The 22,418-nt window shown below is 49.1% G+C and overlaps 3 protein-coding genes across 3 annotated transcripts; 2 read left to right on the top strand and 1 right to left on the bottom strand.

Moving 5' to 3' along the window:
• Window positions 1-2,019: 2,019 nt before the first annotated feature.
• On the bottom strand, window positions 2,020-5,726 carry LOC9644176 (dolichyl-diphosphooligosaccharide--protein glycosyltransferase subunit STT3A). The gene is made up of 23 exons (XM_024688767.1): window positions 5,493-5,726; window positions 5,386-5,448; window positions 5,266-5,321; window positions 5,134-5,205; window positions 4,954-5,059; window positions 4,849-4,899; window positions 4,690-4,785; window positions 4,576-4,635; window positions 4,413-4,526; window positions 4,271-4,357; window positions 4,119-4,222; window positions 3,970-4,065; window positions 3,789-3,909; window positions 3,654-3,734; window positions 3,491-3,601; window positions 3,226-3,435; window positions 3,024-3,170; window positions 2,786-2,972; window positions 2,640-2,737; window positions 2,508-2,587; window positions 2,364-2,451; window positions 2,207-2,292; window positions 2,020-2,154 (listed from the first exon to the last, which is right to left on the bottom strand). Exons 1-23 carry the CDS (start codon window positions 5,670-5,672, stop codon window positions 2,127-2,129), a joined length of 2,322 nt encoding a protein of 773 aa, XP_024544535.1. The 5' UTR covers window positions 5,673-5,726; the 3' UTR covers window positions 2,020-2,126.
• A 695-nt stretch (window positions 5,727-6,421) lies between these two features.
• On the top strand, window positions 6,422-9,858 carry LOC9644175 (probable LRR receptor-like serine/threonine-protein kinase At2g16250). The gene is made up of 5 exons (XM_002983754.2): window positions 6,422-6,544; window positions 6,638-8,789; window positions 8,844-8,975; window positions 9,052-9,071; window positions 9,153-9,858. The coding sequence occupies exons 2-5, from the start codon at window positions 6,868-6,870 to the stop codon at window positions 9,758-9,760; spliced, it is 2,682 nt and encodes an 893-aa protein (XP_002983800.2). The 5' UTR covers window positions 6,422-6,544; window positions 6,638-6,867; the 3' UTR covers window positions 9,761-9,858.
• A 171-nt stretch (window positions 9,859-10,029) lies between these two features.
• On the top strand, window positions 10,030-11,684 carry LOC9644174 (anthocyanidin 3-O-glucosyltransferase 7). The gene is made up of 2 exons (XM_002983753.2): window positions 10,030-10,631; window positions 10,690-11,684. The coding sequence occupies exons 1-2, from the start codon at window positions 10,112-10,114 to the stop codon at window positions 11,610-11,612; spliced, it is 1,443 nt and encodes a 480-aa protein (XP_002983799.2). The 5' UTR covers window positions 10,030-10,111; the 3' UTR covers window positions 11,613-11,684.
• Window positions 11,685-22,418: the final 10,734 nt, after the last annotated feature.

Genomic DNA, 22,418 nt, shown 5'->3' with positions numbered 1-22,418 from the left:
TGACAAGGAACAGCTTGATTCCCATAGCGCTTGGCAGTATACCCTTGAAGATGCGCCTGGTGAAAAAACGTTCGTGCACTCTAGAAGGCAACCAGCAATTTCCCCAATGATTCTTCATAAGCTGGCCATGCAGAAGCAGCCATCCACAGCGTGTTTCATCTCTTGTGAAAGCAAATCATGCGACACCTACAACTCCAAGGACATGTCCAACACATAAAGATCTACCAAGTGAATGCATACCTGGAGATTCTCAAGTAAGCATACGTTATTAAGGGATGATTGTAAACACCAGAGGGACTATCAAGTTTGTGGTATAGCCTGTATAACCTGTCAAAGTATTGCAAACTTCAAGACACGGCACAGCTTACGATTGTATGCTCCGACAATTGGCAAATATGATAGTGAGATTGATCGTCTGCGGCTTGTGGATGAAGTACTCACTTAGCTTGCTCGGCCTTTTTGTCGCAATAGTGTCCGCAATCCAATCCAAAATTTCCGCCATTATTCCTGGCTGCTTATAACCAGATAATCCAATCTTGTAATTCATCACCAAGGTCTGGAATCTGTAGTACCGCATCCATACTAACCATAGGTCTACTGCCTCCTCATCACTGAATTGCAAAGAAAGACCATGATCACCTGAAAAACAATTTATAAGCATAAAATTCATGAGGAGATAAGTTTACCTCACTGTTTGAACTATCCCAGCTTACTAGAATCCGGATGTGTTCTAAATCCCCATCCTGACGAAAGAATTATGTTCAAGTGCCCTTAATAAGCCATTTGTTTCAAACAACAAGGGCTTCGTCAACTATAAGAAGCCTTTTCGGACCACCTGGGTCAAGGAGATCCATCACCTTAACACCTGTAGCACTAAGAATTAGTTCAAGTCAAAGTGCAGACGCTACACTCACCATAGGTCTTGAGAATATCCCCGAAGCTTATTGTGTCACTGACGGTAGCAAGATTGATAAAATAAACAGCTTCCCAGTTTGGCGAGTCTTGTGCTCTCCAATGCCAACTGCAGGAAAGACGTCTTTCCGCTATGAGGCGGAGCCTGTATCAGGACGGCACCTCTCTGCTGAACGAGTTGTAACAACTTCTCTATTGCTGAGTTCTTCAGCGTGTAACGCCCCTTTCTTGCGACTAAGCCCTCAGTTACTGAGCCCAGATTTGGAAACGCGCTGACTAAAGTGTGTAAAAGGAAACAGTATCAGAAACGAATCACTCAGAATGCAGTGAAAGAATGTTGAAGGATGTCAGCTTTGATCAAGGGCTACCAGACTCAAACTGCAAAAGCGGGTTGGGTTGGAAGGGACTGTAAGCAAGAAATTTTCTCATTGCGAAAGATTTTTGCACCCACTACCAGACATGCAGAGTGCTTACCTGCAAGCTGCAACCTTATGTGATGTCGCAAGGGGGACTGCAGCAGGAACATGATTGTTAGTAAATCGAGAGTTAAAAAAGGCAATAATAATATATGACTGATAACAATGAAAGTCATAAGACGAAACAGCCAAATCAAGGAAGGTCAGAACTAGCACTTTTCACAAACTTGAGATAGATGACTGTTCCCTTCGGGAAACTCAAAGGTAAATGCCTGTTAGTAACATTCTTCCACCGTGAGTCCCTCAGTCAATAAACATCAAAGACACCTTTGTTGTCTCGTTTTATCTTCGTTATCAAATCAAATCACCCAATGGTGTTCTGACCGCTACGTCATCAGCAGTCACAAAAGAATATCTCTTCAGAGCCCAAATTGTGCCACTCGTGCTCATTGATCACCTAAAGCTCCATTTCCATGTCTTCCATGGCATGGAATAATCGAAAAAACCTAAGCCCTTCAAATATGAAGAGCAACTTAATTATTATAAAGTACATTATTTCAAACAAGAAACTGAATCTTAAGTCTAATCTATCCCAGAAAGGGGGATTGAGAAAGAGAGTTTGAGAATCTATTGAAAATTAGCTAACACTATTGCTTGAGACATGATTATCAGAGCTTATTATGCAAAGAAGTTCCAAATCACCATCATGGGAGAGTGGAGTATGGATAAATTAGCTGATTCAAGTTTAGATTTAGTTTCCAAAGTCTTTGCCTGCAAAAATTCGCTCCTCTACTTATTTCAGCGTGTTGTCTTCTTCTTTTGCGTCCTGCAAGAGAGAAATTCACACGATGGGAACAGCAAAGAGAAATCATAAGAACCTTTTCTTGGACTTGACAGCAGACACCAGGTTCCGAGGAGGTTTGAGCTTGTAGATGCGCACCATCCAGTGTTGCGTCGTGAACACCTGAAATAATGATTGTGAAATCATGTGAAATCAATGCGGGAGAAGATCACAGCTTCACGAAAGTTTTCTACCTCCTCGAAGTAGTTCAGCTTGAAGTACTTCTTCCCAATCTCGGTTCTTCTTACTCTATCGTATCCTTTACCATCCGCCTCCGCAAATCTGTATTGTCATCTCCGTCAGAGAAACACGGTATCTAAAACTGAAGGAATCCATACCGGTAGTACGAGAGCTTATACATGAGACAGTTTAGCATCGTTGGCGTTGCCTGAGAGTCAATGCGGTAATGACCATCTCTCTGCAAATCGAGAACTCGATAGAGTTAAAAATCAACGAGAGAGGATGCTTACGAGATAGTCAGGCTCCCTAATATGCGGGAAAACCCCTCCCCCTATCCGCACCATCCACAAAAACTTGTTGATATCATCGCTTGGATATCCCACCAGACCTGTTCAAACCATCAGCTATCAATGAATCAAGCAGGAAAATCAAGCACCTCCGAAAATCACGAAGACGTATTTGACATCCAGTGACTGGAAAATCTCCCAAGCTTGTCGCTCCGGTGAAGACATTGCTGTTCCCACGGTGGCTATGTGCGTATTGTTCCATGTGTTGTTGTCTACAATGACAGTCCTGTTTGCCATTGCTGTCGTTTGATAGCCATAATCCCACCACGACGCCACCTTCAGTGCTTAATGAATCTTTAGCAGGGAATACATGTGCCACAAACAGACCTTGTCATCCTCGCCCGTATTGTGGTTGAGCCAGGCATATGCTTCACGGAAGTCGTCAAAAACGTGTAAACCACCGTCAGGAGTCTGTGATGTCAGAACTATTGACGGCGCAGAGTATGCTTCTGCTGCAGCCCAAACACAATGCACCTATACTTGCCAGTGTTAAAACCATATACATGACAAACAAGAAAAGTAGACATACCACATAGAAACTCCCCATTATAATGAGAAGAAGAATGCCCACGGCAGATGCTTCCATGGGCAAGCCAAGAAGCCTCTTTCGCTTTTTCTCCACTTCTTTCTCCACAGTTTTCTTTTTGCCTCTCTTCGGCGCCTTGTCCTTCACTTCCTTAACGCTAGCTTCGTTTTCATTCGTGCTGTTCAGTGTTGCAGTGCTGTCTACTGCAGCGCTCTACAATAAAAATTCGATGGACTTTAGAACACGGAAACGAAAACAGTAAACTTGCCTCCGATAAGTCTTGATATTTGATCGATCTAGTGAGGACGGCGAATGCCTCCGACAAGGCAATTCCTGATAGAACACAAGCTGCTGGAGCCAGCACAAGCATCAGCCGCACCTTTACACACACAGTCGTTAGATATTCCGGAAGATTGGAATATTTTACTAACCATGACACCAGAAAAGTAGACTGAAGTCACCAGGTACAGCACGACGAACGAGCTCGAGTCGGAAAGAGGAAGAAAACATGCCTATTAATCACAACTTCAGAAAAACAAATTTTCACAACATGTAAACGAACTTACGATAATACCAGCTGGAACGAGAAAAGCGAGCACATTGATATCCATAAAGTAGGATGGCCATGTCGGCGGCTGATGTTCACTGACACTGGCTATTATAGGAATGTACTTGCTCGCATAAGTCCTGCGTCAGAAAAAGAAAAAACATTACCACCGACCTTTAGGAAACAACGTAAAAGCTTACGGATCAAGTAGACTCAAGCTTCTCCCACTCCAGCCTTTCGTGGGACTCGCAGCTACCATTGCGGCCAGTATTGCTATTAAAGCAGCAGCTCCCGCCCTGAAAACCAAAACCATTGAATAAAAGTAGAAACTCAAATGGCACGCTCATACATGCCAAAAGTGATAACAAATGACACCGCTGTGCTATATTGTTTGGGGCTTAGTACTCGTTTAATGTAGTGTGCAAGAGCTGCTACGTGGATAATTACAAAAACCTGATAGTAACGACAATGTCATGCGTCAAGTTCGGCAAAAGTATGTACCAAGAAGGACGCAAAATGCTCAGACGTCATAACAGCGTTGAAGCCAACAACAGGAACCAAGGCGGCCAGAAGTGTTCCGAGTATAACCTGAAGAAGCTTTACACTGTTATGCTCTGAAGCAAAACTCAAAAAGTATACTTGCCAAAGGTGCATATGCTATATACAACCGTGATGAGTATCTCCCAGTCACAATACATAGGAGGACATGCATCGGAATCAAATTGATGATAAACGTATAACCTCCCCAGGAACAAACCTGAACGAGAGCAAAGCTGAATCAGATTTATAAACATACAAAAGAGTACCATGTAGAAATAGGCAAGGGCATTGAGCGTTGCATAGAAAAGAGATCCTGTATTCAGCGTCTGGACAGAGTACAAATGAGAAACACTCGAGAAACCGGTAGCAAGAGAGCTCACCTTAACGTAAAGGTAAAATGTGAATATCAAAGCAAAGATAGCAACCGCTTCATTGTCATAACTTCCCGCTACAGACCGAGAGATGTAGGACGGGACCTGGAATAATTACAGCGTGAAATAGAATAAGAAAACAAGACAAGACAAATTCCTGTTCCTTACCATTGCGAGAAGTGCAGCAGCTGTTAGGCCAGCACCTCGTCCTTTGACTTCCTGCAAGTTCAAGAGCATATCAGACCAGGCAGTGACAAAATAAATTTCATGTACGCTAGTTAGCAAGTATGTCGCCCATGCCGCAAACGATGAGAAAATGGGAGCCGTGAACACACAGACTGTCTCAACAGACAGAGGGATGTTGAATGCGTTTAAGATCCTGCAAATTACATCAAGCGTCAGAGAGAAAACAAACAAGCCAAAGTTTAGGAACGCAAAAACAAAAATACATACCACCACATTGTTCCCGCTGTTATCGTGAGCCCGGGGTACACTGTGCCGCCTATGACACGGCCAAGTGGATACCTGTATGAATTTCCATTTATCACACACACACACAACTTAAACGAAAGAACGAAGTTTTACCAAGTCCGATCGTCAAACCAGTTCCAAAACTCGTAGATTCCAGCCTTTGTAAGGTACTAAAAGACAGAAACGCAAGAAAAAGTTCTAGATTTTAAGCCTTCAAACTCTAAGATCACAGACCTTCGTGACCCGATAGTTAAAATACGGATCGAATTCGTGGATGACACTCTCGTACTTGATAACCTACAATGCGAGCTCATTCTCCGCGAAATATCCATCCCACTCACCGAGAAGAGGCGGATCGAGAATGCCATGATCCCGATGAGGCACAGGATGAGCGCCGCAAGAACAGTGCCGAATGCGCGTTTGCCGCTGCCACTGACGAGCGCGCCGCCGCCGACGCCAGTGCTGCCGATCTTCTTGCCGCGCTCCATCACGGCGGCGTCGGCAGCAGATCGATCTTCCATCGAGCTCTTGGAGCTCGGCAGCTAGGGCAAAAGCCCTCCGTACATTCGTACGAGCTTAACACTGTTAGGTGGTAAACCAAATTTGCGTGACATCGACCCGGGTTCGATCCCGGGTGGCCGAAATTAGGGCTCCTGGGAAGAACCCTAAAAGAAGGAGGGTGGTGTAATAAAGAGGTGCTCACATGGGAGTCGCCATCGTGCGCCAGAGGAAGTGTCTACAAACTTATAACTTTGTTGCACGGGATTTTTAACGTGGTCTCTCGCGCCTCTCACGGACTGCCCCTGCTGCGCTGCAACCTTGCTCCACGAATTTAATTCTCACGCAAGGACAACCGATCGATCGAGCAAGCAAGCAAAGAGTTTTCCCTCCATCCATAACTTGAAAATCCAAAGAACTCGCAAGCAAGCAAGCAAACAAGAGAATTACCCTTGGGTCACCTTCGGTCCAGTTCAGGATCAAGACATAGCTCGAAAGAAAGCTTTTGTTTTTGGGGGATTTTCTGGATCCAGGGTGGTGGTGGTGGCTTGGGGCGCGTTTGCTTGCTGGAATTCTCCAGGAATTTAATGCGGTGAGTACAGTTTTTGCCAGAAGGCACGCACACACACAACCCAAGCAATCATCTCACTAGATTTTAAGTGCCAACGGTATAAAAACGTTCAAATCAATCCCATATTATTTCCTGATTTCGTGACACTTTTCTTTTTCGTGATCTTCTCCTCCTTCCTCTTTGTTGTTGTTCTTCATGGCTTGTTTGCTCCTCGCCTCATTCATTGAGGCGTAGTCATTGTACCATCAGAGCACTCCCTCGTTGGTTCTGATTCGCGATGGCGCTGCTGCCTAGGGTTCTTGCTCCAATCGCTCTCGACTTGAGGTAAGCGAAAGTGGTTTCTTGCTTTGTTACTCGTACAGCTTCTAGAGTGTCAAATCCGTAGGTCTCAGGAACTTTGTCTCTCTCTTTTTCCAGCACCGAAAACACCCAGGAATCGGGTGTTGATCACGCCAGGCCTCGACTTTGATTCGGACAATGGATGATCCCAGTCGCTCCATTCCCTCCAGAGAAAGAGAGAAGACGAAGAAGCAACGCTGCCAGGAAAAACAAAAGCAACACCACCACAGCGCTCTAAGACGATTTCTACACCAAAGCTTCCATTCCAGCCAGCGCCATTCTCTCCAATCTCCCTTCCTCTCTTCCCGATGATCATGGGAGCACCACCAGGAGGGAAGCTCCTCCTCGCTCTCTCGCTGCTCCTTTCGATCGAGCCCCTCCACTCGAGCAGCAGCGGCGGCGGCGATATCAAAATCTCCTCCAGGGGCGACGCATTCGCTCTTCGCCATCTCCGCTACTCGCTCCAGGTCCGCAACTTCTACTGGCCAAAGTCGGCACAGGATCCATGCTCGGCGTGGCGTGGCATCCAATGCGATGAGCAAGGCCGGGTCGTGGGGATCCATCTTGCGGGGCTCAAGAGGACAGTGGCCGGCATGGCGCAGCCCAGCTTCTCGGTGGATCCACTTCGAAGCCTGCCACTCCTCCGCTACTTGAATGCGTCGGGCTTCCATGCACGGGGCCTACTTCCGTACTGGATCGGCGAGCTCTCCCAGCTCCAGGTGCTCGATCTCTCGTCTTGCTCCGGCTTGCAGGGCTCCATTCCGGATTCTCTCGGGCAGCTCCGCCAGCTCAAGTTCCTCTCCTTGTCCGGGAACAACTTAACCGGGGGTCTTCCGTACAGTCTCGGCAACTTGGTCGCTCTCGAGGCGCTCAATCTGTCGTCCAACGGGCTGAGCGGTGGGATCCCGGGATCGTTCCAAGCGATGAGGAGGCTGGTGACTCTCGACGTATCGAGGAATCTCTTGGACGGGCTTCCTCGGCTGGGTAGTGGCGATGGTGGCGGCGTTAATGGATCGCAGCCATGGTTTGAGCGAATTGAGGTTTTGGATCTCTCCAGCAACAGGATCAATGGCTCGCTCCCGCCGGAGCTGGGAAAGCTGGCGAGCTTGCGAGTTCTCGACTTGTCGCGGAACTCTCTCGGCGGGACGATCCCTGCCGGGATTGGATCGCTCGCGAGGTTGACGAAGATGGATCTCTCGCGCAACAATCTGACCGGGTTCCTTCCTCGCGAGCTCTCGTCTCTGGCCAGGATGGAGGCGCTGGTTCTGTCTCACAACGAGTTCTATGGGAGCTTGCCGGAGGGGTTGACGGCGCTCAAGTCGATGGCGTTCTTGGACCTCTCGAGCGATTATCTAAACGGCACTGTTCCAGACGAGATCACGTACACGACCGCGCTGGCCGGGAATTGCTTCGAGAATGTGGCCAGGCAGCGCTACCAGAAAGATTGCCAGCGCTTCTACACGTCCAGGGGGTTGGAACTCTCCGGCGAAGTTGGAATGCTTCCCACCGCCACGCCGATCGTGGGATCGTCACTGGGGGGAAGGCTTGCGGGCAGCAGCAAGAAAAGCAAGAAGCAGCACGTAGCAGCGATCCTGGGTGGAATTCTCGGGAGTTTTGGATTCATCATCGCGGTGGTGGCGATCGTGCATGCGTTCCAGCTCCGCGACCGGCGGCGGCGGAGGAGATCGAGCTCCTCGTCCAAAGACGATCGGGGATCGCAGCAAACCGGCGGCTCCATGCGCCACCACGACCAAGAGCAAGCCAACGTCACGGTAAACCTCGCATGCATCGGTGAGGCGTTTAGCTTCGCGCAGCTCCAGCGTTCCACCCAGGACTTCAACCCGGTTAACTTGATCAAGGCTGGTCACACCGGCGACCTCTACCGCGGTATCCTCGATGGTGGCTTGCTCGTCGTGGTCAAGAGGGTGGACGTAACTTCGCTCAAGAAGGATTTCTTGCTGTCCGAGCTCGAGTTTTTCAGCAAGGCATCGCACACGAGGCTGGTGCCTCTTCTCGGCCACTGTCTGGAGCGGGAAAATGAGAAGTTTTTGGTGTACAAGTACATGCAACACGGAGATCTCGCGCGCGCTTTGCATCGGAAGATCGTCCCGAGTCCGCCGAAAGATATCTTGCAATCGCTCGACTGGATCACCCGGCTGAAGATCGCGATCGGTGCTGCCGAGGGATTGAGTTATCTCCACCACGAGTGCTCGCCAGCGCTCGTCCACAGGTACTTGAGAGAAGTTTTCGCTTTGCTTGCTAATGTTCTTGCTGGTGATCGCAGGGATATCAAGGCTACCAGCATTCTTCTCGATGACAAGTTTGAAGTGAGGCTTGGAAGCTTGAGCGAGGCTCGGATTCAAGATGGAGGAGTTCATCCAAATCTTATCATGCGTTTTCTTCGCAGCAGATCACAGTAAGTTTCTTCTTGCTTGGTTTCATTCTTTCGTAAGTTGGCTGACAAAAAGTGATGTCTTTTCGCTTGTAACCAGGACTTCCGAGCAAGATCCAGGTACAAACACAAACTTTGCAAACTTTGTTCTAGTTTCTTGCTCAAATTTCTTGCTCAAACTTTGTTTGTTTTTTCGTGTAGATTCTCCAGTGGCATCGTGTGCTTACGACGTCTACTGCTTTGGCAAAGTCCTCCTCGAACTCGTCTCTGGAAAGCTCGGAATAAGTGGAACCATGGATCCCGGCGCTGATACGTGGGTGGAAACCATACTCCCGCTCATCGACCGGCACGAAAAGGAGAACTTGAGCAAGATCGTGGACTCGTCGCTGCTCGTCGACGATGATCTCCTGGAGGAAGTATGGGCAGTGGCGATCGTCGCCAAGATGTGCCTCAATCCAAAGCCATCCAGGCGGCCAGCGATCCGCCAAGTTCTCAAAGCTCTGGAGAACCCACAGCGAGTGGTGAGGGAGGAGAACTTCACAGCCTCGCTGAGGAGATCCTCGCATAGCTCCTGGAATGGCTCCCTGTTTGGGAGCTGGAGGCACAGCTCGTCGGAGACGGTGATCCCGGCGACTCTCAAGGAGGAGAGCTTGCAACCCGATCATTACGGAGGAGCGTCGAGCATCCGGAAGCATTCCCATTCCCAGGGATCTTTCCAAGACCATGGTCACCACCACCGGAGGCCTGGGTCGAGCGAGATCTTCCCGGAGCCACTGGAAGGCCAGCAACATCACCAACATCACTCCTGAGGCTAAATAACATAGTCAACTTAGATGGCAAAGCTGGCAAAGTTCCAACATTTTAGCGTCAACCTTCCAGAAAAGAGATGGCAAAGTTCCAAGAGTCACGACTCTATTGTCAAGCTTCCACGAAAGAAATCGTACTTCTTCCATGAAAGAAGTATAAACCTTATAAAAAAGTTGGCGCGTGGATTGCCATGTGGCATGGTTATAGCAATGCTCCCAGTTTTGGAAATTTTCAAATCTAAGCAAGTAACACCTGGTCGCCTACTATTGAAGAGTTCTTCCACGAAATCTAGATGCTCTATAAGAATTCTCCATTGTTTTCATTTAGAGAAAGAGTAAACGAGAGAAGAAAAAATGGGATCTCAAGGAGCTGCCATTGTTCCGCATATAGTTGCCATTCCATTCATATGGCCAGGGCATATCACTCCACTCCTCCATCTTTGCCAGCACTTGGCAGCGTCGGGGTGTCTCGTCACGCTCCTCAAGACCCCCGAGAATTCACAGAGCGTTGGCGCCGAGAAGTGGGAAAATGGCGTGCGAATCAAGTCGTGCCTCCCGCTCGATCCATCCAAGGCCCTGCCGGCAGTTCACAAGGACGATCAGGCCGCGAAATTGGACGAGATCCTGCGCTACTTCAATCGTTTCCAGGCTCTCAATGACGACGGGTCGGTGCTGACGATCGTGGAGGACGTGGGAAAGAGCTCTGGCGTCCCGATCTCTTGCGTGATCTCGGATGTTTACGTTGGCTGGGCTCGCGATCTCGCCACCAAGCTGGAGGTGCCGTGGATTGCGCTGTGGACGTCGACTGTGGCGGAGCTTCTCGTGTATTACCATATGCCACGCCTCATCGCGCAGGGCATCTTTCCATTCGCAGGTAACAGCACCAAAATTCTCTCTGCCAAATTTCTAAACCTCTGTTCCTCATTTCCCAGGCAATCCATCCCACGAGAAATTCTCGATTCCAGGGCTTCCATCGCTGCAGCCAGAAAATTATCCCACTTTTGGGTTCCTCCCATTCGAATCTCTCCACAAAATTCTCCACACTTTCAAGGAATTGGTCCAGATGATTCCCCGGGCTGACAGAGTGCTGGTGAATTCGATCGAGGGGATTGAAGGGTCAGCAATCGATTCTCTGCGCAGCAGCGGGGTAAACATCAAGCCCATCGGGCCACTGCATCTCCTCTCTGAGAAATTGGGCACCAGCGCCCCGCAAGGAGAAGCCGAATGCAAAAAGGAGAGCGAGATCATCCAGTGGCTGGACGCGAGGCCAGATTCCAGTGTGATCTACATCGCATTTGGCACAACGATGTCAGTAGCCAATGGGCAATTCGAGGAGCTCGCGTCGGCTCTGGAAGAATCGAGGCAGGAATTCGTGTGGGCGATTAGAGATTCGTCGTTGATTCCTCCCGGATTTCAGGAAAGAATGTCCAAACTAGATCAAGGGCTTGTGGTGTCCTGGGCGCCCCAGCTGGAAATTCTGGGACACAGATCTGTCGGTGGATTTCTCACCCACTGCGGCTGGAATTCCGTGACAGAATCCATGTCATTTGGAATGCCCATGGTGACTAGGCCCATTTCCGGCGACCAAGTTCTCACGGCGAAGTTTGTGATCGACGAATGGGGCATTGGAGTTGGAGTGCGAGGGATTGAAATTGGGTTAGAGCTAGCGCGCAAGGATGATCTCAAGAACTCGATCAAAGCTCTTATGGAAGCCGACCCAAAAACTAGCGAGATTTGGAAGAATGCCAGGCGCGTCAAAGAAGTGGTAAGAGCTGCCATGAAGAACAAAGGATCTTCACGGAATAATCTTGACTCTTTGGTGTGTGATTTACATCAGCGTGTCAAAAGCACTTAGTAGATTTTATACTTTTTTTTGTAATAAGACGTAATATTGTAATTATACTACCATAATTTATACTCTAAAATACTAAATATATCACTAAAGTTTTCAAATTTATCATTTTGTTATTGGTGAGTAGAAGTCTACTCTTTCATCAAGATTTTAGATTGGGTTATTTAGTAATAAATTCTTATTAAATTTTCTTTATTTATTTAAATAAACCTGTAAAGAGACTAGTATGGTAATGAATATATTTAAAATATATTTAAATATTTAGAATATTCAACTATCTAATGATTATTATTTTATATCATGATAGGATAAAAAGCTATTGTATATAATACCAATATTATAGACTTAACTTTTTTTATAATTAAATTAACCTTGCAACTATATCATTCAAAAGTAATAAATAGCTATTTATACTATTTTATATCCTTAACTTTATGTGATTAACATACAACATTTACAATGTTTACGAGCTCAAATAAATTCTGAGTTTAATTTTTATAGAGATAACTTTAGAGATGAATTGGAGATTTCGCATGGTAAGTGTCAATCATTTAATCTATTAATTAATTTTTTCTCTTTACCTTTTGCTCTTTCCCAACTTTTTTTTTTTTCAACTTAAACCACCTTTTTATATTCATAATATTTCTTCCTTATTTGTAATTTTTTTTTTCTTTTAGCATATTATCGCGAATGTGACTTTGGGTATCGAAAGTTACCTGTTGAGTAGTCCTTACGGACACTCTTACCTTACTGCCATGATGGCAGGAGGTCGGTATTACTAGACCTGTTATTAGTCTCTACCTAAGCTAGTTGAGAAACTAGTCATCACATGTGCACTTAGACCGGAAGGGCACTAAGGAAGGAAATCCTAAGTTGTCATTTAGTCAAGCAGACTTGACACGGTGATGATAAACTCATGATGTTGACTTGCACTTGCTAGTATTGGGAACCCCCGCAATATTGAGTTTAGTCCCTCAATATCGCTAGATGATAGCTTACCGTGTTTGCCAAACACCCTTGCTATCATGCCCTTAGTGTTAGTCTGAATTCGGTCCCAAATGCTATTTATGGAAAGTGTCCAGATTTGCTCATTTGGTATATCTACGGAATGTAGAGATCAGCTTGAACACGATGGTATTTATCCCGTGTCCAAATTCACAATCTAAGGACATTCCATATTTAATAAGTTTCAAGCTTGTCCCAAAGACTAACTCCTAATACTAAGGGAGGCTTGGGGTGAAAGCCCAAAGCGTGTGTTCCTCAAGGGGGGGGGGGGGTGCTGTAGGGATAGTGGGTAGGTTGGGCATGGCCGACCAACCTGAGGCATAGTCTAGCTCCCGCTTGCGTGCTGTAAGGAACCAATTCGCCGAGGTATCGTAGGCTAAAGGAACCCCGAAAGCATGACCAAAATGACAAAGATTTCATCATATGGGACCAAGTCGAAGATCGAGTCCAAGACCGACTCGGAGACCGAGTTCGAGATAGAGTCCGGAATTGAGTCCGAGGCCGACTCGGGGACCGAGTTCGAGACTGAGTTCAAGACGGAGTCTGAGATCCGAAATCGGGTCCGAGACCAAGTCCGAGGTCGAGTCCGAGGTCGGGTCCGAGATCGGGTCTGAGATCGAGTCCGAGATCGAGTCCGAGACCGAATCCAAAGTCGAATCCGAAATCGAGTCCGAGATCGAGCCAGAGACTAAGTCCAAATACTAATACGGGTCAAGGGGTGAAAGCCCAAAGCGTGCGTCTCCCAGGGGGGGGGGGGGGGGGGGGGCGCTGCAGGGGGTTCCAAAAGTATAGTAGGGATAGTGAGGTCCAGGAACCAGTTTTAAAGGGACTCTCCAGTGGGGTTTCCAAACCGACTTGAGGTTGAGACTGGGACCGAGGGGCCTTGGGTGGGAGTGAGTATGGACTTGATTGGTGCCGGAGGGGCCATCCAAGGAAGTGCTTAAGAGCAGCTCCCACTCCCGAAAGAAAAACCGATTGTGGTGCTCCTGGCTCATGTGGAGTGGTGCCCCACTTGAGTACCATGTGGCTCATTTGTCCTCACCCTTCCTAGGGGCTTGGGCCTTCCTTCGGGATGGAAGTGGGGGGGTAGAGGTACCCATACCGGGCCGTTAGGCCACGGTGTTTCGCCCTGACGTCCCGAAGCAAGTGCTACACCCAAGGCTTGGGATTTAGAGGGTCCTATAATCAAGTCTTGTTATACCAAAGGGTGTTAGGAACCTGGAGGCTTGGTGTGCTTGGCTACTTGTGCCTGCAGGGAGTGTAGCCAAACCTTAAGTCCAGTCTAACCCGGGGAGGGGGATTGGGAGAGATTTGGGAATCCGTAGATGGATGGCTAACACTCCGGTGCTCGTGTAGTGAGTAGCTAAAACCAAGTAGGACCAAGTAGGAGCTGGTACAATAGGCGAGAACCTTGGTAAGGGAACTTAGCACAAACCAAGGCAGTGTTGGTTGGATAGACGAGGTAAGCTGGCAAATTGGAAAGGAAAAATTTGTGGCTTACAATTTGGTATCGGAGCCTTTTCCTCAGTTCTAGTGAAGAATAAAGGCGGATTGCTGGGAGATGGCAAAGGCAGGGCAGAAGCAAACCAAAGCGGAGATGAAACCTCCTCCAGAGCTGGAGCCTCCAGTTGAACGAGAGGCTATGGATGAGGAATCCTTGCATGAGGAGGACTCTAGTGAGGAAACTTCTAAACAGGAGTCCGGTGGCGAGGTTCGGTCGTCCAAAGCTTGATTGGACGTGCTAGAAGGACAGTTGGCATAGACCAATGCCCTACTGGAGACTCTCGTACACAAGCTAAAGCGTGACGAGAAGCGGAAGAAAAAGAGAAAGACTGTGGATGCTGGTAGCGCAGAAGCTGCAGACCCTTCGGCAGGGACTGAGGCAGAACCAAACAAGGTCGAACAGACCGAAGTAGAATCAGTCCCTCAGGCAGTTTCCAAGTACAAACCAAAGCCCCCACCAGTCTTCAAGGGAGTGAATGACTATAAGGTGGTGGAGGATTGGTTTTACGATATGGAGGACTACTTTCGAGCGTTGCGATTACTGAGCTCGGAGAAGGTCCCATGTGCAAAACCATACTTGGCAGATAATGCCAAGTGTTGGTGGAGAACGACAGAGGCCAACGAAGGACCGGTGGCCACTTGGGACATGATGAAAGCAAGGATCCGTGCAACATACGTTCCTCCGAATGCCACTCTGCATCTTAGAGATGAGCTGAGTAGGCTGAAGTAGACTGGAACCATCCAAGAATATGTGAATGGGTTCATGGCAAAGAGGATACTGGTCACGGACATGGGGGATATGGATGCGTTCCATGTCTTCATATCAGGTTTGCAAACCTGGGCTCGCGGTGAGGTGATGCGGTGGAACCCGACCAATTACAAGGAAGCGTTGGATGTGGCCATCAAGGTGCATTTTAACGATAACTTGCGAAAGGGGAACACGACGGGGTCGGGATCCACATTTAGCAGAGGGGCCAAACCAAGGGGAACGTATAGCAGAGGGAAATTCAAGAAGAGTTTCTCTAAGAATGAGTCCTCGGGGTTCCGGAAAGGCAAATCTGGTGGTGTTTACTGGGAAAATGTGAGATGGATGAGAATGCTGCTACCACTAGAACTCGATCTGAGAACTGGCGCCTGATCTCCGGAGGTCGCCAGCTGTGGAGGGGTGAAAGAAGTGGTGGATCGGCGGGGAGAGAGACTCAAGTCAAAGATAATGCAAATAGGGGGGTGCAATTCAAGAGTCTTGAAGTACAATGGAATGGGAAAGGAGATGGGGAACCCTAGCTGTGCTGGGGTCTCTCAAAACCAGGCGGTTCTAACCGCCAGCATATGCCTAGAATAGAAATAAACTAGTAGTCGTTTGAACCTGGCTTTCAGTCGTGAGTGGAGCTGCTCCTGGGCGTGCATGTGTTAGGGGAGGTTTCCACTGCCCCCTGCTTGATCTAGGCTCCGTCCTCGGGGCCATGATCAGTGTCCATTGCTTGGTGGTGGAGCTGGTTCGCTTCCGGAGCTCGCTGCAGGCGTCGCAGTCGGCGGCGCTGCTGGGGGAGGGTTAGGTTATCGTTGGGCTCACTGTCGGGCGAGTCTGAGCCATCATCATCCTCATACTCGGCGAGGAGCGCTTCAAGATGGTCAATGCGCTGCTGGTGCTCCTGGATGACGGTGACTCCGTGGTGGTACTTGTCTCGCCAGTAGTTCTGCTGGCCAGTGGGGTTGTTGTTGGCACGAGAAGAGCTGGCAGCCGTTGTCTTGATGCTCTGGATGTCGCCCTGGAGGTGGTGAATGGTGTTGTGGAGGTTGCCGATCTCCATGACGAGCGGCTCGTAGAACTCAGCGTGGACTGCGTTCCTGGTGTTGATGAAGGCGCCATCGCGGGAGAGGTGCTGGGCGATGTCCTGAGCCTGGGGAATGCGGCCTCAGATGGCCTGGCTGATGTCATGACTGGCGCGGCGCTCCAGAGCCTCGAAGAGCTTGCGATGGAGGTATCCGGGATCTTGCATCTTGTCTTCGTGTTCTTGGCGGATTTCGTGGTCGAAGAAGGCTCTGTCTTTGCGTACCTGGGACTGGAGTGGAGGCATGGTGGATTGCTGGTGCGGCTGAGATGCTTGGACTGGTGGAGAAGGCGCTGAAGGCGAGCCGTAGGGCGCTGAAACTGAGTCGGGAGCTGGGTTCTTGATGGGGTCGGCCGGCGTGATTTGGGGCGTTGATTGCTGCTGAGGTGGCTGAAGCTGAGCAGATGCAGATGGACTGTGCTGATCTGTCAAGTTTGTTAAGATTTGACATGGCGCGAATTTAATTATGGTCGTTGAAGATGGATGGTCGAGATGAGGCGCTGTAATATTTGATGAAGAGCTCGGATTTTTGTTGAAGTACAACGGGGCATCTGCTGTGGTGTTGAGAGTCGGATGTGCTGCTGATGGATGGAGAGGTTTAACGTTGCTGGAGTTGACGTGCCCGCTGGAGATCTTGCTGTTGCTAGCGGTGATATTGTCTGGGTGATGGGAATCGTTGTTGTCGTGGTGCTGGTTGTCAGTGAAAGCTTGTGAGTTGTTGAAGATTGGTGTCGGAGAAGGTGAACGAGCTCAGGGTCGGCTTGGAATTGATTGGTGCTGGTGCTGGCGGGGTTGTGTGGTGTTTGTGGTGTCCCTGTTGGTGAGGACGACGTACTCCGTGCTGCGGTGGCAGTTCTTACGTTGAAGAGTTTGATGAAGCTTGTGGCGGCGAGGTGGTGGAGATTCTTCGTCGGATGAGGTGTCTTCGCTGCTGGTCTTGCTGGGGGTGGGGCTGGGTGGCGGATGATGCTTCAATGAGAAGGGTTGGGCTTTCTTCTTGTGCGGTGGTGAGGGCAGGGTCTCGGTCGATGCTGAGTCGTCGTCGTCAGCGTGGCTGTGTTCAGTTGAGGAGCTGGTAGACCAGGGCTGCTTGTTGGGGTGGGCGGCGTGCAAAGTGATGAGCATCGGGAAGATCACGGTGGAGATGGTTTGGCCTCTCGTAGGTTTCTCATTGATTTTCTTCAGTTGCTTCGCCAGCATAGTGTTCAGGTGGCTGGCGACGTTGACTCGCTCTCCTCGGTCCATGGCGTGATAGGCTTGGGTGGTAAGCTTGCTGATAGATTTGTCAGTGGGACGGAGGTCGTAGAGGAGGAGCAGGGCACACAGCTTCTCCTGGTGTTCAGAAAGAACATCCTCCCACTTGGGCCCTTCTGTGGTTGGGGATGCGCCTGGCTTGAGGATGACCTTGGGAACCTCTTTGGGGAACTTGTCGAGTCCTTTTCGAGGGATCTTGAAAACTTTGCTGAGCAGGGCCGGCGTGATGGCGATGGTGTTGACGTCATCCGAGATCGTGTTGCGGCTCTCGTCATACTTCTTGGCGAGCTTGCGGGCGAGGTGGTGATCGAATGGGGTTTTGAAGATCTCGAGGAGCTGGCCGAACCCCTGCTCGACCAGCCATGCCGTGACTGCCTCAGTCGGAAGCTTGGGCAAGCTGTGGCGGACATACCTGAGGCATCTTGGGGGAATGGCTCTCATCTTGCGCTTGGGCATCGTTGCTGGAGCTGGTGGCGCGCTGGAAAGGGTGCTGGCGAGCTGCTGTTGGTGACTTAGGTTTGTGTCCCGTGAAACTTGGTGGGGTTTAGTTTGAACGGTGGCGATTGCATGGCAAGATCTGAGGGCTGTGATCTGTTGTGGAGATGATGATCTGGCGGCTGAGATTGAGCGTTGTTGGATGGTGCAAATCTGATCTCGTGGAGTTGATCGGACGGTAGCTTGGGACTCAGCGTTTTGTGCCGAGTTGAGTGGCGACTGGAGGGTTGTCCAGGAGAAATTGCCGGTGATGGTTTTTGAGTAGCATGTTGGCCATTGTTGATACCACGAGGCTTGCTGATTGTCGATGACGCTCATTGTGGTATCATCTGGTGTTGCTTCTCGATACGGACGGCTGGTGTCGAGTGTTCGGTTCGAGTGGCTGGGAGAGTGTTCGGGGAATCTCTCGGTTCCGGTGACGAGTTGCGGTTGGAAGTGTTGCTGAAAGGTGGTCTGGATGTTGCAGAGGTCGACGTAGTATGGTCGGAGCTTGTTGAGGTTGACAGTTTCGGTAAAGTCTCCAGCGAGGGTGGCGATGTTCGCTGTTGAGTTGGGGTAGAGTTCGGTGATGATGAAAGGTCCTTGCCACTTGGTTTTTAGCTTGTTGCCGAGCTGAGTGATTGGTCCTCGATACCAGAGTACATGATCGCCGGGAGAGTACTTCGGAGTCTTGTTTCGAGCGAGTCTTCGGTCATGCCGTGCTTTTCTTTGCTTCTGGATGGTGTGGAGGGTCCACAAGGCATTGAGTCAGAGCTCGTCGAGTTTCTCGAGTTCAAGCAATCGTTGCCGGAAGATGTGCTGGGGATCCAGGTCGTACTTCACCGCGACACGCATGCTGGGAATGATGAACTCGATTGGTGTTATGGCTTCTATTCCAAAGGCGAGCTTGAATGGTGTCATGTCGGTGGTGATCTTGTATGCTGTCCGGTAGGCCCAGAGAACGTCTCCGAGTTTCTTGTCCCAATCTTTGCCGGAATCGCTGATGACTTTCTTGAGAATTGTCTTGAGCGTCTTGTTGGTGGCTTCAGCTTGGCCATTGCCTTGCGGGTAGTAGGGCGTTGATGTCTTGTGTCGGATCTGGAACTCTTCGGTAAGGTGTCCAATGGTTTCATTGATGAAGTGGCTGCCGCGGTCGGTGACGAGTTCGAGTGGTGTTCCGAAGCGGGTGATGATGTTCTCGTAGATGAACTTGGCTGTTGCCTTGGCGGTTGCTTGCTTGAGTGGAGCTACTTCGGCCCATTTGGTGGCATAGTCGGTGGCGACAATGATGTACTGGTTCTTCCGGGCTGTGGTGATTTGGGGTCCGACAAAGTCAAGTCCCCATCTCTGAAAAGGCGCGACCGGGAAGGTTGGGTTTAGCGGTTGACTCTGAGTTTTCGGCGGAAGTCGATTCCTCTGGCAGGTGTCACATTTCCAGCAGAAGTCTTCGGTGTCTCGCCACATTGTCGGCCACCAGAGTCCTGACTGGAGAATCTTCCGGATGGTTGTGTCGGAGGCGAAGTGGCCGCCGGACGGTCCAGAATGTGCTTCGTTTATAATCCGGAGGGTCTCTGGAACTTTGATGCATCGTCTAAGTATGTTATCGATGCCGAGTTTGTAAAGGCTGCCGCCGATGATGGAGTACCGGCGGGTTTTCGAGACAAAAGTCTTTCTCTGGTCTGGCGTTGTATGCTGAGCTGGGACTTTTGCTGAGCTGAGGTAGGCGAAGATGTCATCGAGCCATGTTGCTGGTACTGAAATTCGGAAAAGGTTGGAGTCGGGCAAATCGTCGGCGAGTCGATCGGGCGATTCTCCGGTGGTGATGCGGCTGAGGAAGTCGGCCTGTTCATGCTGTCGGCCGGGCTTGTGGACGATTTCGAAGTTGTACTCTTGGAGTAGAAGGAACCATCTAGAAATTCGGCCGGAGAGTATGGGCTTGTTGATGAGGTAAAGGAGGGCCTTGTGGTCAACGAAGATGATGACTTTGCTCGAAAGAATGTAGTGCCGAAACTTCTGGAGGGCGTATACCATGCCGAGGGCTTCTTTCTCCGTGGTAGTGTAGTTGCGTTCTGTCGAGGTGAGTAGTCTGCTTGCGTAGTAAATTGGCTGGTCTCGGTTGTCTCTCTGGGCTTGGCTAAGCACTGTGCCGGTGCCGATGTCAGAGGTGTCGACGTGGATATGGAACTCTTTGGTCCAATCTGGTTTGGCGAGTATTGGTGCGGTAGTGAGCTTGAGCTTGAGGTTGTCAAATGCTGTCTGCTGAGTGTGCGACCAGATCCACTGGGCGTCGAGCCGGAGGCCGTCGGTGAGAGGTTTGGCGATGTCAGCGTACTTGTGGATGAATCTTCGGTGGTATCCAATCTTGCCGAGAAATCTTCGGAGGTCCTTCTGGTTCTTTGGCGGGTCGAGCTGAAGTATGACTTCGACTTTTACTTTGTCGATGAGTATGCCGTCTTTGCAGACAATGTGGCCGAGAAGTACTCCGGACTTGACGAAGAAGGCACATTTCTCGGGGTTGAGGGCGATGTTGTTTTCTTCACACTTCTCGAGGCATTTCTCGAGGCATTTCTCGAGGCATTCGAGATGGCGGTCTTCGGAGTTGAAGACACTGAAGTCGTCCATGAAGACTCGCATGAAGTCGGTGAGGTAGTCTCGGAAGGTGTTGGTGACGAGTCGTTGGAAAGTGAAGGGTGCATTGCAGAGGCTAAAAGGCATTCTTCGGTAGGCGTATGCTCCCCATGGGCTGATGAATGCTGTCTTGTGCTGGTCTTCTTAGGCGATGGTGATCTGATTGTAGCCGGAAAATCCGTCGAGGAAGGAGTACATTTCGTGTCCGGCGATTGCGTCAAGAACTTTGTCGGTGAAGGGTATCGGGAAGATATCTTTGTTGGTGACGTCGTTGAGCGGCTTGTAGTTGACGCAGATTCGGAGCTTGCCGTTTTTCTTTGGCACAACGACCAGAGGAGACAACCAGATCGGATTCTGGATCGGGTAGATGTATTCGACTTCGAGGATGAAGGTGTTTGAGAAATTAAGGGAACACCAGCTGTATGCTAAAAAGAGCAAATGTGACTTTGCTCAATAAGAGGTAAAATTTCTCGGGCATGTGGTGGGCAAGGATGGGCTTAAGGTGGACCCTGAGAGGTCCAAGTGATCCAAGATTGGGATCCTATCAAACAAGGTATAGAAGCTTTGAGTTTCTGGTGATGCCCTTTAGGCTATGCAATGCGCCGGCAACATTTTCGGCATTGATGAACCATATCTTTGTACCCTATCTGAATCACTTCGTGGTTATCTATATTGACGACATCCTGATTTATAGTGAGATGTTAAAGGAGCATGTCGAACACTTGACGAAGGTGTTTGAGAAACTAAAGGAACACCAATTGTATGCTAAAGAGAGCAAATATAACTTTGCTCAACAATAGGTAAAGTTTCTTGAGCATGTGGTGGGCAAGGACGGGCTCAAGGTGGACCTTGAGAAGGTCCAAGCAATCTAGGAATGGGAATGACTATCGAATGTATATGAGTTAAGGGCATTCTTAGGGCTTTGCAACTACTACCAAAAGTTTATCAAACACTATTTGAGAGTAACTTTACTTTTAACTGACCAAATGGGAAAAGGGAAGATGGTATGGATAGGAGAATGTGAGGCGGCATTTGTCCACCTCAAGGGGAAGTTGAGGAAGGCTCTTGTGTTGTTGTTACCAGATTTTGGTGAGGACTTCGAGGTAGAAACAGATGCTTTAAACTTTGTGTTAGGCACAGTGTTAAAGCAAGACAACCATCCAGTAGCGTTCTTCTCGAAGAAGTTAGCGGAAGTGGGCTGCCCATAAGAAGGAATTGTTTGCGGTGGTCAAGGCGCTCGAGTGGAGACACTACCTTGGGAGACACTTCAAGGTTTACACGCAAGCTTAACGTTGGCAATATCTAGTGCGACAACAACCTTTTGGGATGATGTGCAGATAGCATATGAGAACGATGGTCTAACATAAGAAGTGTTGCTAAGGAATCTAGAGGCACAAGAAGCTCACTAGAGAGGTGAGCTGCCAACAGAAGAGAAAACAAGCTATACAGAATGCAATGAACTCATCTATTATAAATAAACAAGGGTGTATGTTCCAGAAAGGGAACTAAGGAAGGTAGCATTAGAAGAGTGTCATGATGGACCTCTTGTGGAACATGGTAGAGTGCCCAAGATGATGGGCTTACTCAAGAGGAAGTATTATTGGCCAGATATGCCTAAGGACATCCAAGACTATGTAAAGACATGTCCAACATGTTAGCAGGTCAAAGCCGTGACTAAGGCTAGTGGGGGCTTGTTACAAAGCATCCCAATTCCAGATTGTCCATGGAAATATCTTACGATGGACTGCATCACGGGACTCCCCCCAAGTGAGGGGTTTGATGCGATATTCATGGTGGTGGACTGATTTTCGAAGATGGCACATTTTATACCCACCACAACGGAGGTGGATGCAGAAGGTGTGGCAAAGCTGTTTTTCGAATAAGTGGTTTGAGTGCGGTGAAGGCCAGAGGAGATCATCTCAGATCGAGATAAAATCTTCATCAGTAAGTTCTGAGAACTCTTCTAGAACAGTATCGCACCAAGTTGAAATTCAGCACAACCTATCACCTAGAGACAGGTATTTAGTATTAAGTCAAGTTTGATGGCACTAACACTTCTTGACAGATGGACAAACGGAAAGGGTGAATAGGCAGTTGGAGGATTATTTATGAT

Source organism: Selaginella moellendorffii, unplaced genomic scaffold (genome assembly GCF_000143415.4).
Source record: "Selaginella moellendorffii unplaced genomic scaffold, v1.0 SELMOscaffold_59, whole genome shotgun sequence".
Classification (NCBI taxonomy): Eukaryota; Viridiplantae; Streptophyta; class Lycopodiopsida; order Selaginellales; family Selaginellaceae; genus Selaginella; species Selaginella moellendorffii.
This window is presented reverse-complemented; position numbering and strand designations above follow the sequence as displayed.

Bases quoted from the DNA above. Each gene is read 5' to 3' on its own strand.
- LOC9644176 (XM_024688767.1), bottom strand. From the start codon at position 5,672: ATGGAAGATCGATCTGCTGCCGACGCCGCCGTGATGGAGCGCGGCAAG. The intron at 4,358-4,412 runs GCAAGTATACTT...AAGCTTCTTCAG, and splicing joins ATATAGCATATGCACCTTTG to GTTATACTCGGAACACTTCT. The intron at 2,973-3,023 runs GTCTGTTTGTGG...TAAGCACTGAAG, and splicing joins ATACGGGCGAGGATGACAAG to GTGGCGTCGTGGTGGGATTA.
- LOC9644175 (XM_002983754.2), top strand. From the start codon at position 6,868: ATGATCATGGGAGCACCACCAGGAGGGAAGCTCCTCCTCGCTCTCTCG. The intron at 8,976-9,051 runs GTAAGTTTCTTC...GCTTGTAACCAG, and splicing joins TTTCTTCGCAGCAGATCACA to GACTTCCGAGCAAGATCCAG. The intron at 9,072-9,152 runs GTACAAACACAA...TTTTTCGTGTAG, and splicing joins GACTTCCGAGCAAGATCCAG to ATTCTCCAGTGGCATCGTGT.
- LOC9644174 (XM_002983753.2), top strand. From the start codon at position 10,112: ATGGGATCTCAAGGAGCTGCCATTGTTCCGCATATAGTTGCCATTCCA. The intron at 10,632-10,689 runs GTAACAGCACCA...CTCATTTCCCAG, and splicing joins GGGCATCTTTCCATTCGCAG to GCAATCCATCCCACGAGAAA.